The sequence below is a fragment of the Myxocyprinus asiaticus genome, chromosome 46, assembly GCF_019703515.2.
Source record: "Myxocyprinus asiaticus isolate MX2 ecotype Aquarium Trade chromosome 46, UBuf_Myxa_2, whole genome shotgun sequence".
Classification (NCBI taxonomy): Eukaryota; Metazoa; Chordata; class Actinopteri; order Cypriniformes; family Catostomidae; genus Myxocyprinus; species Myxocyprinus asiaticus.
In genome coordinates, this window is record NC_059389.1 from 9,028,837 (window position 1) to 9,048,499 (window position 19,663).

Consider the following 19,663-nt stretch of genomic DNA (forward strand, 5'->3'; position numbering starts at 1 on the left):
GATATCCAACTAAACCCTTACACTTTTATGAAATCAGCACCGTTGTTTAACTGTCATACCTACATCTCTAAACTAGTTTTACTTTGTTTTTTTCTAGACAATTTTAGAACTTTGTATTGTGGTACTTTATGGGACTGTATCATTCAGATAAATCCCTTGTGTTGCAGCATTCCTTATTTGCAAATAAATAAATTAAAAGTTATGTTCATTAGTTATGATCATCGATTAACTAGTAATTTCAGAATATTAGGGATGTAAAAAATATTGTATCATATCGTACATTACAATGCTCTCAATATGATAGCGTATGTATCATTCAATACATGCAGTAAATTACATAACTGGTAGAGGTAATATGGCTACTGTTTTAGAAGTGTTTAAAACCAAGCAGTGCAACACTGAAAGCCTCAAAATACAGTCTCCTTTCTGGAGAGGCAGTGTTGAGTGCTCACAGCCTAGTAGTATCCAACTGCAGAACAGAGCAGCCAGTAAAGGTAAGAACGCCAGTGAAGGTGTTTACAACAACGTGGAATCGAGTCAGGGGAAAGTATGTGTGATAGTGACAAAAGAACAACACAGCTGCACAAAAAAACAGTGAACAGAACTTACTAAACATTTTGTAGTCGAAGAATTTATACATTTCTATGCCCAGCCTTATTTTTTTAAGGTTTTTGGACTGGTGCCAGTTCACAGTGTAGTTCACATGATAGAATGTACCATTGCTCATCACTGCTGGTCAGGACAAAAACTCTGATTACCATAGAAAATATACCTTTTATTGCGTGTCTTTTGCCATCAGGTTAGGACACGGTGTGACTGTGGCTGCCTATAGCCTCCTCTATGTTTATGTTTAATTTCTGAGTTCTCTATTCAAAAAAATAAGTCTGGGCACAGAAATGCATCAATTCTTTGTCTACAAACTCTTCAGACATGTTTAGTAAGTTCTGTTCTCTGTTTTGTGTGCAGCTGTGTTGTGTTCTGTAGTCACTATCGCTGTGGAGAACCTGTTTTTAAACAAAATGAGTTTTCGCCTCAATGTCGCAAGGGGTCTGCGTGAACTGTTGCTCTCGTGCCCTTCCATGAACACGCACAGGAGATCAGTGGTCAGTGAACATTTTCACTTAATAATACATTAGGTTTCCGTTTGTTTCTCACCAAACCTTATTATATACTTTCATAACAATCATGAGTCTCATGGAATAATTTATTAGACTTCTGAATTATACATTTGCATCCTTTTGAAGCTTGAAGATGTATGACATCACTGAGCTTTTTTTTTTCTTCACAATTTCTCCCTTTGAGTTAACAAAAAGAAAGAAAGAAACTCATAAAGGGTAATAACAACACAGGGGTGAGTAAACAATGACTGAATTATAATCCTTTAATAAAAACATAAAACTTGTAAGTTTTTCTCATAACAATCTGCTGATAATTGCAGTGCTTTTGTTTAAGTTACTTTTGTATGGAGCTCTGCTTTTTGTAACTGATGTCAGACACTGTTGTGTCTCTTAAGATTTAAAATACATTTGTGTCGAATCCTAGAATAAGTTTAAGCAAAACATTTGTGGGCACTGTATTTTATAATATTGTATTATATTGTGAGGCTTCTGCATCGCATTGTATCGTATAGTGAAAATTGTGTATCGTTGCCTACAAAATATGGCCTAATCTTTCAACAAATACCAAACATCAATCTGTATTTTAAATATAAACAGTTTTATTCACAGAAAACATTTTGGATTTGGGGGTGATACTGTACATCAGCTCATGTAAATCCATGCTACCCAAATGATTATGACGTTGCTGTGTTGCTGAAAATGCTTCTTGCCATGGTTCTCACCACCACATTTTTATCGAGGAGTAATGGCTGCATAAATATGTCAGGGAAGACACATGCTATAATATATTATCTCCATGCACGTCAACTTATCATGTTCTCAAATTCTTTCACTGGATACTCTCAATGTTAATAGGTAAGCCATTATACCCTTTGGGAGGAGAGATGATGGAAAAATTAAATACAGTAAAATGCTCCTCAAAGTTTGGTCTGATCTCTGTTGACTTGAGATGAATTCGACAAGGAACATGGCGAGAATCTATTTCAGTGCAATGTGTGTTGGTTGCATTCTACTGGGGATTGCATCAGTGGCCACCATTGTTGGGTTGTGGGCAGTTCAGCTTCTTCCTTAAATAGAACCTACTAGTGAGCCATGGAGTGAGTACCGTCTCCCAGACACTCTGGTTCCACACTCCTACAATGTCAGTCTCTGGCCTCAACACCAGGAAAACACTGATGGCCTCTTTGTCTTCACTGAAAAGTACAGTGTGGTCTTCAAATGTGTGAAGGAGACAGCTTAACCTGACCTCAACAGATAGACATCTGGCGAGACTATTGGCACATGGTACCTCAGTGGTGCCCTCAATACAGAAAACCTGGATGGAGGAGACAACACAGTAACTTTTCATACAGCTGAAGGACAAACTGAAACCTGGAGACTTTTATGTGCTTTTTACAGAGTTTGTTGGGGAGCTTGCAGATGAGCTGGCAGGGTTCTACCAGAGTGAATACGATGAGAATGGAGTAAAATTAAGTCCAACAATAATTGTTTAAAGTGAACTCAGATCTGCAATAATACAAAATACAAAGGTACATGGTAAATTCTCAGGTGGCAGATGGCTAATCTAAGCTATTAAGATCAGCATCAAGGCCATTGCAATGAGCAGGTCACATGCTTGTTTGATGAGTCTCTTAATAGCTTTATGTCCGTTTAACCTTTGTACCATTATCTGAAAGATGATGATTACTTACTGGATCTATAAAGCTTTACAATTTGTATTACATAACACATATAAGGATTTCCCAGCCATGCATGATTAAATCATCATGTTTTTTAACATGTTTCGTTGCTCACAAAAATGGCATAATAACAATCCTACTCTTATTGTATGTTTTCTACCTACCATTGGTGTAAATGTTGAGGACACTGTCTGTATGTTAGTGTGATATAATTAGAATTATTTTCTCCAGGATAGTTGCAACCAGCCAGATGCATCCCACACATGCTCGCAAAACTTTCCCATGTTTCGATGAGCCTGCAATGAGAGCGGTTTTCTGCATTATTCTCACCCATGACAGAGGAACCGTGGCCCTGTCCAATGGAATGGAAATTGGTCAGTTCTCTTCACACACACTTAATATTAACTATCCATGTAAATGACAGCCGTGAACAAGGCCCGAACACGATCACTTGTCTAATGTAAGTTAGTAGTCTGTACTGAAAATCAAATATGTGTGGTTCACAGCATGATAGTAGATACAACACAGCATTAGTTTTAAAAATATGTAAGCAATTATGATCAAAATATTACTCAGATGTAATTGAGATTGAGCTGCATCCATGCATTTAAACATACCTCGTGTTTTTCATGTAGAGAAAGCGGACACCATTATTGATGGCCAAGCTGTTACGGTGACAACGTTTGAATGCACAAAGAAAATGTCCTCCTATCTATTAGCTCTGGTTGTCATTGACTATCCAAATGTTACATCAGCTGAACACACTTTGGTACGTCCATCATATTTAAAAAAATTTTTACAGCTGGAACGATCAATAAAAGTTTCAGATGTGCTGTACAACTGTTTAACAAGATAAAAGGCTCACATTTATTGGCCACAAAATGTGCCTTAAAGCATATATTCTCGTAGTGCAATGACTTAATTATGTTTACTCTGAATAGATAAGGATATGGGCCCGTAAGAAAGTTATTGAAGATGGCCATGGTGATCATGCCCTGAGTATAACTGGACCAATTCTCAAGTTCTTTGAGAAGTATTACAGTGTACCATATTTACTTTCTAATTCAGGTAGGTTTTTGAAATAACTGCTGTCCATTTTTGTTAGAACTCTACACAAGTGATCCATACAGTATGTGCTTCAAGAAACTGATTATTTATTGTGGCTGCTTACAAGTAAGACAAAACATTTCATTCCTAAAATTAAACTCAACTGTACAATGTTGGTGAGGCAGAGATCTATATCAGGGATGTCCCATCCATCATCAACATTTTGGAATGTGGTGAGTTTTTACAAACTAATGAACTTGTCAAACACATGTTTACATGCAGTGCATAAAACACTGTCCAATTTTTATTTTTATTTTTTATCCCCTTTTCTCCCAATTTGGAATGCCCAATTCCCACTACTTAGTAGGTCCTTGTGGTGGCGTGGTTACTCACCTCAATCCGGGTGGTGGAGGACAAGTCTCAGTTACCTCTACTTCTGAGACCTTCAATCCGCGCATCTTATCACGTGGCTCATTGTGCATGACACCGCAGAGACTCCGCATGTGGAGGCTCATGCTACTCTCCTCGATCCACGCACAACTTACCACGCACCCCATTGAGTGCGAGAACCACTAATCGCAACCACGAGGAGTTACCCCATGTGACTCTACCCTCCCCAGCAACCGGGCCAATTTGGCTGCTTAGGAGACCTGGCTGGAGTCACTCAGCACACTCTGGATACGAACTCGTGACTCCAGGGTTGGCAGTCAGCGTCAATACTCGCTGAGCTATCCAGATCCCAAAACACTGTCCAAATTTAACTTTCAGCCACACCTGCCAATATGAGAACATTACAGACCATTAAAAGCCAATAGACCTCATTCACAGCAGCACCATCTTTGATTTTTGACAGGAATGAAAACAAGGCTGTTACCATCTCTTCAATGACATGCACTGTATATTGCTATCTAAAAGTTCCTAGATTACATCTAGTTTTCCTCAACTCATGTTGTCTGGAGTTTTTTTGTCTTCTGGAACTTTTTGGAAATATATTTTTCAATGTATCTGTAGTAGAACGATCTAATAACTGTACTACAACCCATTGAAGAGACTACATTTATCCCTCACAGCCTTGCTGTCATTCCCATAAAAAATCAAAGATGGCCCTACTGTGAATAAGGTCTATATATTGCCATCCCTGGAATAATTTAAATAACCACAAAATATCAGTTTAATTGTTTCCTCTTTTATTTTTGCCACAGATAAGTGCTCAACAATATGCTGATAACTATCAGAAATATGCTCATTCTAAAAACCTGATAACACAACAAAACCGTGTTTAATGGTTTTAATGTTGTTGGTTTATTAAGCGTAATTGGTGTAAGATCGTATGTAAGCGTATCTACTGGTCTGACCAATTGTGATTTTGCTCCTCAGTCCTTATATTCTCGTTTTGTTGGCTGGTGTCCATGTGGACAAAAATTACAGTTGTTGGTACCTTCCCAGTAAGGTCAAAATGTATGCTGTAATGTTGAATTATGCTGATTACTACCAAAAATCAGCTATTTAAAAAAATCAGACAAATAAATCTGCATTTAGGAATGGTCGGCTTATTAAGCATAATCGGTATGAGAACGTGCATGAAAACTGTCTGACTTATTCAGTTGACCGTTTATGCTTATGTCAGGAAGTGTTTTGAAATAAAATTATTTAATTAAATTATTTCAGACATTGAACGCATTTACATGCACACCAAATTGCTGATTACTCCCAAAATCAGCTTTTTTAAATAATCCGACAAAGCAAGAAATCCGCGTTTACATGATATTTAAATAACGCGTTATTCTTTGCTTTTGACATCAAACCGTGAAAAGGCATGGGCACAACATGCACGCACATTGGATAAGCCCGTAAGAATGCCATAAAGGTGTTTACATGCAACGTAAAATCGGTGTAATGATAAAAAATCTTTCCGTGTCGATCGGTTTATTCTTACGCCATTCATGCTATGAACGTACCTCTTTTCTTTTTTCTGAATGTGTGCCCACATATAAGCATGCATGTTCACATAAAAATAAAAATAAAAATGATCTTTCTCTTCTTGCCTTTTCCCTTTTCAATCTCCCAGAAAGACCTGGAGATCCTCAAAGATGTACACCGAGTTTTTGTTGTGAATGCTCTAGCCTGCTCTCATCCCCTGTCTTCTAAAGAGGAAGACATTATAAGACCAGAGCAGATCAGTGAACAGTTTGATGCAGTCTCTCAGCAAGGTGCAAAGAATTGTCATAACCTTGCCTTTGGTGAATACTAGAGGACTAAATGAGCTGTTAAACTCAGTGTTGTGCTCTTTATTTTATTTTATTTTTTTTATCTGTAGGGTGCATGAGAGCTGAGAATGCTCTCAGACTTTCTCACTGAACCTGTTTGTCCAAGGGCTAAATGTTGAGTAATTTACAGTTCAGTTATATAACATCCGATATTTCTGTGTATTGTTCCTCATTTTCTTGTTTAAGCTCTAAATGTGTCTGTTTCCCCACTTTTAAAGACATAGCTCAAGATGTTTGCCTAACAAAACACAGTAGTTGAAGACCTGTGGATGCATCTTCAAACTGTAAGATACATCAAATATAAAAAACTCTGTTCTCATAATAAATCAAAATAATGACTGAACAAATATTAAAATATTTTATATAATAATTAAATCTCCCCACGCAAGCCTGACTCACTTAAATTTGGCAATGCTGTCATCTAGTGGTGGAGTGTCAGCACATTGAATGTAATCACTCTCATTTTACCCCATCAGGCAGTTAACAGGACTGGAACAGCTCTTCCCTTAAGTTTCAAAGAAATCATGGACCATTAGGTTCTTCAAATGGGCTTCCAAGTAATCAACACCACGACAGGCCAAGTCTGCAGAAGCACTTCTTTCTGGATCCTCACTCCATAGTGGAGTGACCGTCTACATTCAAGTAGGGCTGCAACAACGAATCGGTAAAATTGACAATTATCGATAATGGAAATCATCGACAACTCATTTAATTATCGATTAGTTGGATATATGCGATGAGCACGGAGAAGCTCCTTCAGTGACGTCACTTTACAGACCAGTGAATTTTTTTTTTGCATGATGAGTCTTGTTTGAAAAATTTCTCAGTTACGTACGTAATCTCGGTTCCCTGAGACAAAGGTAATGAGACATGGCGTTTTGCTAATGCATATGGGGAGTGTCCTTCTACACGACTAGTTGAAACCTCTCTACAATAAAGCCAATATTCTAATATTGGCTATGGTGTTTGAGACCCGCCCTTTTAGGTGCAAAGCTGTCTGCTATAAAAGCAAGCACGCAAACACCATCCCTCAGAATTTTCTGACAGAGGGACAAAGAGCACATCGCTCACACCTCAAAGAACTCCGAGTCTTGTAGTGCGGCCAGCATTCACAATGTCTCATTCCCTTCGTCTCAGGGAACCGAGGTTGTAACGTGTACATATGTAACCGAGACATTCCCTTACAACTCAGTACACTTGACATTGCGTTTTGCTAATACATATGGGGAACAGAATCCCATCACGCCGCACTACATGACATAACATCCCAGAGAGGAGACATGACGCCGCAGTCTCGCGGGACAGCGATGGACATGAGTATGCCGCAGTGAGTGACCTTCATGTTTGGCCTGGAGGGGAGTACTCAGAATGGATTTATGAACTATGGTCATACAGTATGAATTAACCCCTTCACAAACCCGCTCGGGAAGGAAGTTTATTTATAATGAAAGTGCTTGTGAATTTATGTTAAATTACAATGTCCTGAATGCAGGTGGTTGTGGAAAATGATGGGGAGCCCACACTTAAAGGGAGGGGCATAAGTAAATGTTTGGCAAACTAAATAGTAAGTGCTCTAAACAGAGACGACTTGTGAAGAGAGAGACATTACATCTAGGTTGTAAAACCTTGCAAATGGGTTTTGAGAAGACCATCCTGCTGCAAAACATATGTCTTGTAAAGACACACCATTCATCAATGCACAAGAGGAGGCCATGCCTCTAGCTGAGTGTGCTCAACACCAATTGGGTAAATCTTACCCTGCGACTCGTAAATCAGGGCAATCGCATCAACAATCCAGTGAGAAAGTCTTTGCTTGGAGACGGACATTCCTTTCGTGCATCCTCCATAGCACACAAGAGCTGATCAGATGATCCACATCTGAATTAAATGAAGGAGGGAAGAAGGCTTGAAGGTGAACCACCTGGCTCTGATGGGTGTGGTTAGAACCTAAGGCACATAGCCTTTTCTGGGTTTGACAGTGGCTTTTGAAAATCCGGGGCCAAACTCCAGACATGAATTGTCAGTTGATAGCGCATGTAAGTCACCGACCCATTTTACTGAGGCCAGAGCCAGCAGTAGTGCGGTCTTAATAGAGAGCATGTGCAAATCAGTGGCTCGAAGGGAGGCCCTGTGAGCGCTTTTAGGACCAAAGTTAGGTCCTAGGTCAGGACTGTAGCGGCCGAGGTGGATTTAATCATCTTGCTTCTCTATGGAACTTTATGATTAAATCATGTTTGATTATAGTGGCACCGGCTTCAGGTGCGTGATATGCAGATATAGTCACCACATAAACTTTGAGTGTTGACGGAGTGAGTCCTGCATCTAATCACTCTTGAAGAAATGTGAGAATTTCATGTATGGGGCAGATTATTCGGTCTTTGCCATGTGAAAGACACCAAGCAGTGATCACATTCCATTTAGAGGCGTCTCATGGATGGTGCTCTGACCTGTAAAATGGTGTTCATGACTGAATGCGTCAGTTCTGGCACGTTCAGCGCACTCCGTTCAGTGGCCACAAATGCAGGTTCCACAGCTTGCTTTGGGGATGCCAGATTGTGCCTTGCGCCTGAGAAAGGAGATCCCTCCTCAGTGGTATTTCCCATGGCAAGCCATATAACATCTCTATCATTTCCGGAAACCATGGCTGATTGGGCCATTTTGGCACAACCAATAGAATCGTTTCCTTGTCCTCTACTCACACCGGGTGAAACACATATTTGCGTATCTCCTGCCATTTGTGGGCCATTGCGTCTGCTCACAGCAGGGCTTGGGACTTCGAGTACCAGAGTGGACAGTGGTTGTTCTCCACTGAGGCAAATAGATCGATTTATGCTTTGCTGAATATTTACCAAATCCTCAGGACAGTCTGAGGATGAAGTCTCCATTCGCCCGGTATCACCCCTTGGCGTGACAATAGGTCCGCACCGTAATTCAGATGGCCTGGGACATATGTTGCTCTGAGGGAAAGGAGATGACACTCGCTTCACAGGAGGAGGTGACACGTCAGTCTCATCAATAGCGGTGAATAAATTCCGCCTTGGTGGTTTATATACTCCACAACTGTCATGTTGTCAGAGCGAACCAGAACATGACTGTTCGCTATTTCTTACTGAAAAACCTTCAAGGCTAGGAATACAGCCGATAGCTCTAGGCGGTTTATATGCCACACCCTCTTCGCACCTGTCCAGGTGCCGAAAGCTGGGTGTATATCGCACACCACCCCCAAACCTGTTTTGGAAACATCCATAGTCACCACTTTCCACCTGAAAAGCATAACACCTCACTGTCCAAGGTGCTAGAGCAGCTATACAGTGGCAAGATATGGTGATGCGCATGCGCCCATGGCTTGAGCCAGCACTGAAGAGGTCTCGTGTAAAAGACCTAATGGAATGATGGTGGATGCCACCACCATAAACCCCAGTGCTTTTTGAAACAGCTTCAGTGGAAGTGCTCTCCCCAGTTCGAACTGAGACAGACACTGTAGAATGGCCTGAATGTGCTCGCTCGTGAGGAGTCGAGATGGACTCTCAAAAAGGAGATTTGCTGGCTGGGGGAGAGCGTGCTCTTCGCCCAGTTGACATTGAGGCCCAAGCTGTTTAGATGCTGAAGCAGTAAGTCTCTGTGCTGGCATAACAGAGCCTCTGATTGGGCCAGTAACAGCCAATCATCAAGGTAGTTCAAAATGCACACGATGCTCAGTTTCAGAGGGGCGAGAACCGCATCAATGCACTTTGTGAACGTACGAGGAGACAGCCTGAAGGGCAGGGCTTTGAATTGGTATGCCATTCCGTCTAATGTGAATCCCAAAAACATCCTGTGATGTTGTACAATTTGGACATGAAAGTACGCATCTTTCAGATCTATCGACGCAAACCAATCGTGTAGGCAGATGTGCGATAAGATCCGTTTCTGAGTAATCATTTTGAATGGGCACTTTGCGAGTGTGTGATTCAAATGTCACAGATCTAGGATTGGCCGAAGCCCACCGCCTTTCTTTGGGAAAATAATGGCTGTAAAACCATTTTTGGGTTTGACAATTTGGAACAAACTCTATCACACTTTTCACAAGGAGATTGTGTATTTCAGCTCGTAACACTGGCGTGTCTTCAGACAAAACCATGGGTATATATATCTTGCATAATTATGTATTTTTCAGCTTGGCAGAATTATTAATATTTCTATTCTAGGAGGTCACGTGACGCCATGCAAGGAGCAGACGTGTGAGTGACAAGCTCTGCGCACTTTGCTGAATTTTCGATTATTTTCATGTTATAATCTGGTGAATTTTGACCCAGATGAATACACCCAGTTACACATTTGCCCTTTGTTGCAAAACATGGCAAAGTAGTCAAAATCCTCGGGCTCTGGAGATATTAAAAGACACTTACGTGTTCAGGATGAAAGCCCTGACAGGCCTACAGACCGGGGACTCAATTTGGATGGCACGGCGGGAGAAGGAATCCAGCGTCAGTTGTCCAACATGTCGGTGATGTTGACGAAGATTCTTGCTGACCTGGAGGATCTCGCTGTAATACGTCGATCAATTACGGCGATGGAAATAAAATTCTCTGAGTTAGCTACAAGAGTGACTGATGTTGAAAAACGAATCGATTTTCTGGAATCTTCGGAGAGGGAATTAACCGACCAAAGTTGATTTGGAACATCTCCTTGAAAAGCTTGAAGATCTTGAGAATAGAAACCGCAGGAATAATGTTCAAATTGTTGGAATTCCTGAGCATGTGGAGGGCAGAGATATGGTGAAATTCCTAGACGAGTTTTTCCCGAGTCTGCTCAACATAACAGGCCACAAGTTGGAAATCAAGCGAGCTCACAGAGTGCCAGCACACAGATCTGCTGAGGGAGACAGACCCAGATCGATTCTGGACAGATTTCTGAGATCATCCGATAAAGATCTTGTGTTGCGCCAGGCAAGGAGCAAAGGGAAGCTTTCTTGGAAGAACCATAATATTTTCTTGTTTCCGGACTTTGCGAGTTCGACAAGAGAGAAAAAGATCTCGTTTGCTCTGATGTTTCCAGCAAAACTGAGAATAGAAACGAAGGTTGGTCGCAAAGTATTTACATGTCCAAATTTGGCAATGTCTTTTATTGAATCAATGTCTGAGTAAACCATTAGATGTTTCTCATGTGAGTGGGCCTGACTCGCTGTACTTACTCTTGAGGAAGCTGGGCGACATTTTAGGTTTTTTGCGTTGTCTCCGCCTAGCGGCTGGAGCTTGTTTTGTGAATAACACTTTCCTTAAAGAAACTTTTGCATTTAAGTTCCCGGACAGATTTAGTGTGGACACTATGGATGACCGCAAAATATCTACATGCTCACACAAAGGATGTCTTTTATAAAGTTGACGTATTGTGTAAGTCATGGTATATACTTTTATGCGGCCTCCGAGTGAATTGACTCGACCATCCAGGGAACCGGGATGCCGGTTTTGTTTCCTTTTGTGTTGGCTCCGCCTAGCGGCTGGAGCTTGTTCTATTGAATAACACTCCTTTCCAACAGCTGTGGATTAATCTGTTCGTTCTTCGTACTTACTCCTCCTGCTGGCTGTAGTTTGTTTTGTTGAGTTTTTTTTACGGGACATTGGAATGAATATGTCATCCGTTGAACTCATAACAGCTGGCTCACTGAACATTTGTTTGTCTGACCGAGGAATCTGAATGGTTTTATATCAGCTGGAATTTGTTTTGTGGAAGATCACACCTTTGAGACAGTTCTGTGAATTAATCTACATGTCCTTTGTGTTCATTCTTCCTATTGACTGGGTTTATTTTACAATGTATTTTCTGTTATGTAATTTTGCCTCACAAATTTGTGAGGCAAAATTGAGCAATCCGATGGCAAAGTTGTCATGGGGACTCGTGGGCGTTGATGGACCTTTTGAGTTTAGAGGGATTGTCGCCGGTTGGCGCTGTCGTGCGCGGGGTTAATGTGCACATTTTTCTTTTTTCTGTTTGTTTTGTTCGGGGGTTGTTTCACTAATGGGGAATGTGGTCTGTATAATTTTGTTTTTGACACACAGTTTATTTATTTTTTTATTATATCAATATGTCAAATGTTAATATGAGTGGATTGTCTCTCTCCACATGGAATGCAAATGGGTTGGGGCACCCCATTAAAAGCAGGAAGGTTATTTCTTTTCTTAAATGTAAGAAATATGATATAGTGTTTCTTCAAGAAACACATCTCTCCCCGCAGGAAGCTGAAAAATTTGGGAAGATATGGGGTGGGCATGTTTTCTTTAGTGCTTGCTCAAGTAAGAGCAAGGGAGTCATTAAGTATTGGTAAATAAACATCTACAATTAAAATGTCTCAAACAGACTAAAGATAAATTAGGAAGAGTAATTATTGTGTTAGTTGAAATTCAAGGGCAAAGGTTGATTTTGGCTAATATTTACGCACCTAACGCTGATGATCAGGGCTTTTTTATAGATCTTGAAGGGATGTTGCAAGTCGCTGGCACCCCTCATGATATAAAATTGGGAGGAGACTTTAATCTTTTGATGGACTCCGTCCTTGATCATAGTGAAGCAAAAGTCTGTAAACCACCTAGAGCAACATTGACGCTTCACAGGATGTGTAAAAATCTTGGTCTTATGGATATTTGGAGACTTTTGAACCCATCTGGAAGGGACTATACATTTTTTTCATCAGTCCATAAGATTTATTCTAGAATAGATTTTTTTTTATATCCAAATCCCTCATTTCATCTGTTGTTGATTGGAAATATCTTAGTCTCAGATCATGCCCTGGTGAGTTTAAAAGTGTTGCCATATACAGAGAAAAAGAAATCATATAGTTGGCACCTTAATGTGTCCCTTTTACAAAATCCTGATTTCCAACAAATGTTAAAGACTGAAATCAGTGTTTATATGGAGACCAACTGGTCTTCAGTATCCTCTGTGGGCGTGGCCTGGGAGGCACTTAAGGCGGTTCTTAGGGGTCGGATCATACAGTATGCCTCATTCATTAAAATATCCAAGGCACAAGAACTTGTGGAGTTGGAAGGGAATATTAAAAGTGCCGACGCAGAGCTGAAGCGCCGAATGTCGTCTGATGGCCTCAGAGAATTGACTTGATTGAAGTACAGATATAATACTATTTTGTCACGGAAAGTGGAGTTTTGGTTATTCAGGGCAAGACAGTTATACTTTGAGTCAGGGGACAAAGCAGGGAAGCTTTTGGCTAGATATAAAAGCAGAGAGAGTCTCTTTCTATCATTCCCTCAGTGAAATCTGCTTGTGGTGATATATTTACCTCGGCTATTGATATTAATAATGCCTTTAAAGAGTTCTATTTTGATCTTTATAGTTCCAGGTCTTCATCCACTGATGAAGATATTAGGAACTTTGTGGAACCATTAGAACTTCCTAAACTGACAACTGAGCAAAAAAACTCTCTTGATTCTGAGATAAACTTGGAGGAGCTTGACAAGGTAATTAAAGCCTTGCCTACAGGCAAGTCTCCGGGGCCTGATGGCTTTTCCTCTGAGTTTTTCAAATCTTTTGCTACAGAACTGGCTCCAATTTTGTTAGAAGTTTATACTGATTCATTAAAGAATGGAAAGCTTCCGCCAACCATGACACAAGCCCGGATCAGTCTGATTTTAAAAAAGGACAAAGATCCAAGCAAGTGTAAAAGTTACCGCCCAATTTCCCTGATCCAGTTAGATGTAAAAATTTTGTCCAAAATTCTGGCTAATCGATTAAGTGAAGTTATGACATCACTTATACATATAGATCAGGTGGGATTTATTCGGGGCCGCAGCTCTTCTGATAAAATCAGGCGGCTCATCAATATTATGTGGTCAGTAGCGAATGATCAATCTCCGGTTGCTGCCATCTCTCTTGACGCCGAAAAGGCATTTGATATGGTAGAATAGGATTATCTTTTTAAGATTTTGGAAATGTATGGGTACGGGAGTACATTTATTGGTTGGATTAAGTTACTTTATAGACAACATGTAGCAGCGGTATAAAGAAATGGGTTAATTTCAGATTAGTTTACTTTAGATAGGGGCACCCGGCAGGGTTGCCCTCTTTCCCCATTATTGTTCTGTCCTGCCCTGGAACCATTAGCAGCCGTGACAAGAAAAGAGGATGATTTTCCAGGGGTGACGGCGGGAGGTGTGGCGCATAAGCTTCTGCTTTATGCAGATGATATTTTGTTATTTGTCTCTGACCCCACTAGATCTGTGCCTTGCCTCCACAGAATTATTAACTCCTTTTCCAAATTCTCAGGATACAAAGTCAGTTGGTCTAAATCCAAAGCTTTGGCTTTGACAGCGTACTGTCCAGTAATGGCCTTCCAGCCGGGTGCCTTCCAGTGGCCCAAACAGGGAATTAAGTATTTGGGAATTTTATTCCCAGCAAATTTGTCTGATTTAGTCAGAGTTAATTCTGATCCCTTAATAAAAAGGTTTTCGAACGATGTGGGCAGGTGGGCTTCGTTACACTTATCTATGATTGGGAAGGTTAATGTTATTAAAATGAATTGTATTGCAAAATTCAACTACCTGCTACAGTCTCTCCCTGTAGATGTCCCCCTCTCTTATTTCAAGCAATTTGATAGTATCGCGAAGTCCTTCATTTGGAATGGTAAACGTCCCAGGTTAAATTTCAGTAAATTACATAGGCCGATTGAAAAAGGTGGATTAGACCTACCCAAGATTTTGTTTTATTATTATGCATTCAGTCTTAGACATTTGGTTCATTGGTCGCTTCCACCTGAGAGAGCTCCTCCATGGTTTTGTATTGAAAAGGAAGTTCTTGCCCCTATCTCGCCACTGCAAAGCCTTTGGATTAAACTAGCTGGAGAGGTTAAGTCGCACCCCGTTATTTTGCATTTGCACTCGATATGGACAAAAGTGTCCAGAGTGTTTAATTCTGATATTTATTTAAATGTAGCCTCGAGCATATGGCTGAACCCTAAACTATGTATTAATAAGTCCCCTTTCTGTTGGTCAGATTGGATTGTTAGGGGGGTTAATACACTTGGTGACCTGTATGAGGGTGGAGTATTGAGATCTTTTGAAAATTTGATTCAACATTTTGGGATTCCCAGATCTCAATTTTATAAGTATTTACAGCTGCGCCACCTGCTCTGCTCTATTTTTGGGAGTGGCATATACCCCCCTAGAGCAGCAGATACTCTGGAAGTGGTGATTGCTGCTTTTGGGAAGGGTCATGAGGCATCAGTGTATTACTCCCTGTTAATTCAGAGTCTGGGGGACGGAGCTTTAAATTCTCTCAAAAGATTATGGGAGGAAGATTTAAATTTGTTATTGGAGGAGGGAGAGTGGGCTAGGATCCTAAAAAGCATCAGGTCTGCATCTAGAGATGCAAGGGTTCGCCTCATGCAATTTAAGATTTTACATAGATTTTATTGGACACCCTCTAGATTGTACAGGATTGGTCTTAAAGACCCACCTGCTGGCGATGCCAGTCAGAAGACGGGGACATAACCCATGTTTTTTGGGGTTGTATTAAAATTCAGGAATTTTGGTTGAGGATCCAGCGTTTTGTGTGTGACGTACTGGACACTCAGTTTTCATTTTGCCCCAGACTTTGTATTTTGGGTGATGGAGGGGTCCTGAATATAGGAGATATATATATGAAAAGCTGGATACTAACCAGAGTGATGATTGACAGACAGCTAATCCTTAGGGGTTGGAAGTCAACTGATGCACCCTCATTTCGTGAGTGGTTCACCGAGTTGGGTAAAGTGGCAGCTTTCGAAGAGATGACTTCCAGACGGCAGGGAAACCTGTCGAGTTATGGCAGAAAATGGGGCAGTTATTTGTCTCATTTGGAGAGGTCCTAGCGGGGAGCAGTGGAGGGAGACAATTTTATTTATTTATTTTTTTTTTTAATTTTTATTCTTCTTTCACTATATGTTGAACTTTGTCTTTTTTTTTTATGTACTATTTGTTTGTCTGTTTATATGTGGGTATTTATTTTATATTTGTGCTGGTGGGTGGGTGTTATAAAGGGTTTTAAGTTGATTCCTAATGTATAATTTTGTGGTTAAATTTATTCTTGTCTGTCTTGGAATCAATAAAAAATGTTAATAACAAAAAAACAAAAAAACAATTCTATTCTACCATTGCCCTCTGCTGGACTGATTTTTATAGTCCCACTCCATCCCCGACAGACCATTTTACTCTTTAATGAACAGTACTTTTTGTTAAGTTTTACAAGTAAAGGAAAGGAACTGTTTTGTATATGTCCTGAAAGTAATAATAATAAAAATAATAAATTAAAAGTTACCTTTTCATGATTCAGGATTTGTTCAAAGTTTTGTGAGAGTTTGTAAATTTAACCAAATCCATATGCCCTTTATCATTTCTGTTTAATTTTTTTTTTACAATTGTAATGTAATACAGGAAATAAAGTTTTTATCCGATTAATCGAAGAAATAATCGAAGATTATCAAAATAATTGTTAGTTGCAGCCCTACATTCAAGTAAGCATGAAGTCCTCTCCAGAGCTACATAAGAACATATTGTTGTCACTTTGGTCAATTCGCTTTAGTGTGCCCTCTTTCTGATCCTTATAGTTATGAATGGATTGTGCCCATCAAATGGATGAAGGCAGAGCTGGAGCAGTCACAATTTTGGCTCCTGGAAAGAACTGGTATGAATGAACACCCCAAAACATCATATTTTGTCCTTTCTAAGAGTTCCTTTTAAATTATTAAAGCCCTTAAACAATCATGGAGTTATAGAGGCTCAAAATGGAACATAGAACATTGTGAAACTCAGCATTTCCGTGCACGTATTTTAATATTATATAATGAAATGGGTTACAATTCTTTCTATATGCAGCTTTTCACAGTGAAATGAATACGACTGGAAATGAGTGGGTTTTGGTGAATCTGAACATCACAGGATATTACAGAGTGAATTATGACACTGATAACTGGAAGCGCCTACTAAATCAGTTGACTGAGAATCACACGGTAAAGACACAGAAACACATAAGCTACTGAAATTGCAGAGACTCGGTTCTGATTAATGAAATTGGTCATGTTTAACTCTTTCTTTCTTTCTTTCATTCTTTTTTTTTTTTTTTTTTACAGGCCATTCCAGTCATCAACAGGGCTCAAATTGTGGATGATGCTTTTAATCTCACAAGGTAGAATGGGTAAAACACCATATTTTACAACAGAACATTCTTTTATGCCAGAATATATATTATATAATATTATATTATATTACATTATTAATTTTAATTAATATGAATTCATATTATTAATATTTAAATTCATATTTAATATTAGTTAATATTAATTTATGCACAATCATTTAAAATGAAATCATTTGCATGCTGAATCTAAAGAAAGTTGTTCTTTTTCCAGGGCAAAGATAATTCCTAAGAACTACAAAATACTTATTTCAAGAAAGAGAATACATGCCATGGCAGTCTGCTCTCGAAAATCTGGATTATTTCTACCTTATGTTTACACAAACTGATGTCTATGGGCTTTTACAGGTCTGTTTTTTAAACGATTAACTAAAATCTTTAATATACATTGAATGTACTACTGTATGTATACAAGACATGAACATTTTATGTCAGCATATTGTTTCATTAAAATAAAAGATTTATGATTATGTTTACAATAGGGCACTCTCCATATTTTGGTCTTCCTGTAAAACTTCCTCTAATTTGGGAAGGAACAAACTTGTAAATCATCAAACTATAGACAAAATCTTAAGTGAGTGTCAGTCTGGTCTTGAATGTTTACATAGATCTAATTCAGGTCTCTGTTTGAAAAGATTCACCCCAACTTGAGGTCTACAGTGTGTTGCAGTGCAATTGCTGCAGGTGGCGCTGAGGAGTGGGACTTTGGCTGGTAGATGTTTAAAAATACCACCATTGCTGTAGAAGCTGATAAACTCATGCCATCCCTGGGTTGTACAAAATATCGCAATCTGTTAGAAAGGTTTGCGTTAAAGATTTCATTCTTTGTGACCATATGTTATCTTTTAAATGCTTGTGGTATTTAAAGAAGATCATTGTACAAATGAATATACAAAAAACAGACATTGGCTTGGGAGTTTGTCAGAAAGAACTGGGAGTACATGTTAACAGAGTGAGCTCCATGCATAGCACAATTATTCATATGCACTAGATTTGTACTGTAGAACTGTTAATGGTAACTGTAATGAACTGGAATATACTTTAAATACTGTGTGACCAACCCTGACAAACTGGATGAACCTGCTTTCTTCCCCTAGGTATGGCATTGGTTCATTTAACTTTGCCAACCTTATAAGTAACATAACCAAAACATTCAAAACCCAGTCAGAACTTGAGTAGGTATGTGTACAATTCAGAATTTTCCAAAAATACACAACCAATCTAGTTCTTCATCTGTTTAATGAATGCAATAGCATTGTACTATGCTGGCTGAACATCTCCTCTGAACTCATGTTTGCTCCAAACAACAGTTTTGCTCAGACTGTGTTAAAATCTATCTGTCTGTTTTTCACTTCTCTCAAAATGTGAAAAGCTTTTGCAGTTTAAGAGTGACAATGCAGAGACTGGCTTTGGCTCAGGAACAGCAGCTCTGGAACAGGCTATCGAGAGGACAAAAGCCAATATAAAATGGGTGACTGAAAACCACAGAAAATTCACAGACTGGCTTTACATTTACATTTAGCAGACACTTTTATCCAAAGTGACTTACAGTGCAGTTATTACAGGGACAATCCCCCTGGAGGGATCTGGAGTTAAGTGCCTTGCTCAAGGACACAATGGTGGTGGCTGTGGGGACCAAACCAGCAACCTTCTGATTATCAGTTATGTGCTTTAGTCCACTATGCCACCACCACTCCAGCTTGTGGCTGAATCTGCTTTAGCACATTGGACACTGAACAAATGACATCAGTCTCCTGTGTTTTCTGTGAATGTGATGCTAGAGAAAGAGAGAGAAAAAAAAAAGATTTTATTGTGAGCCAAAAGACTATCTAGTGACTAAGGCTAGTTAGTGTATGTAATAAATTAAGAAAAAATACTTGTTAATGTAGTTTATATAAATAATTAATTAGTAATAAAGTGTATATTAATTGTCCTGTATATGTAATTATAATAAAACAGATAAACATTGTGAGTGAGAGCTGTGATCCATTAACTAACACTTCTCTAATGCAGTGGTTCTCAACTGGTTTCGCTTCAGGACACAGATTTTACATTGAAAATTGAGTAGAGATCCAACACAGCACCAAAAGTTGTTCATTGTACAACAGAAATGTCCTTAAAATAAAATGATACATTCTGGAGAATAACTATATAAATTATTCAATTATAATACATTACTATTACCATGAACTGCATAGGCTCAACAACATGTAAAACTATTAACATGACCTAGGATAAATATGAGAATTGAGTCAGGAGCCCTCGTGTTTGCGCAGAGGGCCCTGGTGTTCAGTTCCTTTGGCAGTCTTGGCCTGTGGCTTTTGAGGCCCCTGAAGTCTCATGGTCCTGGGGCACTTGCCCCACAGACCTGTCCCATAATGCTGCCAGGCTC

At 39.5% G+C, this 19,663-nt stretch overlaps 1 protein-coding gene across 1 annotated transcript; it reads left to right on the forward strand.

The window, feature by feature from the left end:
* The first annotated feature begins 1,761 nt into the window (after positions 1-1,761).
* LOC127435684 (aminopeptidase N) lies at positions 1,762-18,793 on the forward strand. The gene is given in 20 exon segments (XM_051689320.1): positions 1,762-2,351; positions 2,353-2,591; positions 3,034-3,171; positions 3,433-3,566; positions 3,739-3,865; positions 5,222-5,289; positions 5,913-6,056; positions 6,162-6,205; positions 6,207-6,225; positions 6,330-6,395; positions 6,588-6,693; positions 6,696-6,753; positions 16,685-16,761; positions 16,953-17,086; positions 17,207-17,262; positions 17,486-17,500; positions 17,502-17,619; positions 17,907-18,223; positions 18,369-18,450; positions 18,644-18,793. Coding segments are annotated over 20 exon segments (2,376 nt in total). The 5' UTR covers positions 1,762-2,067.
* Positions 18,794-19,663: the final 870 nt, after the last annotated feature.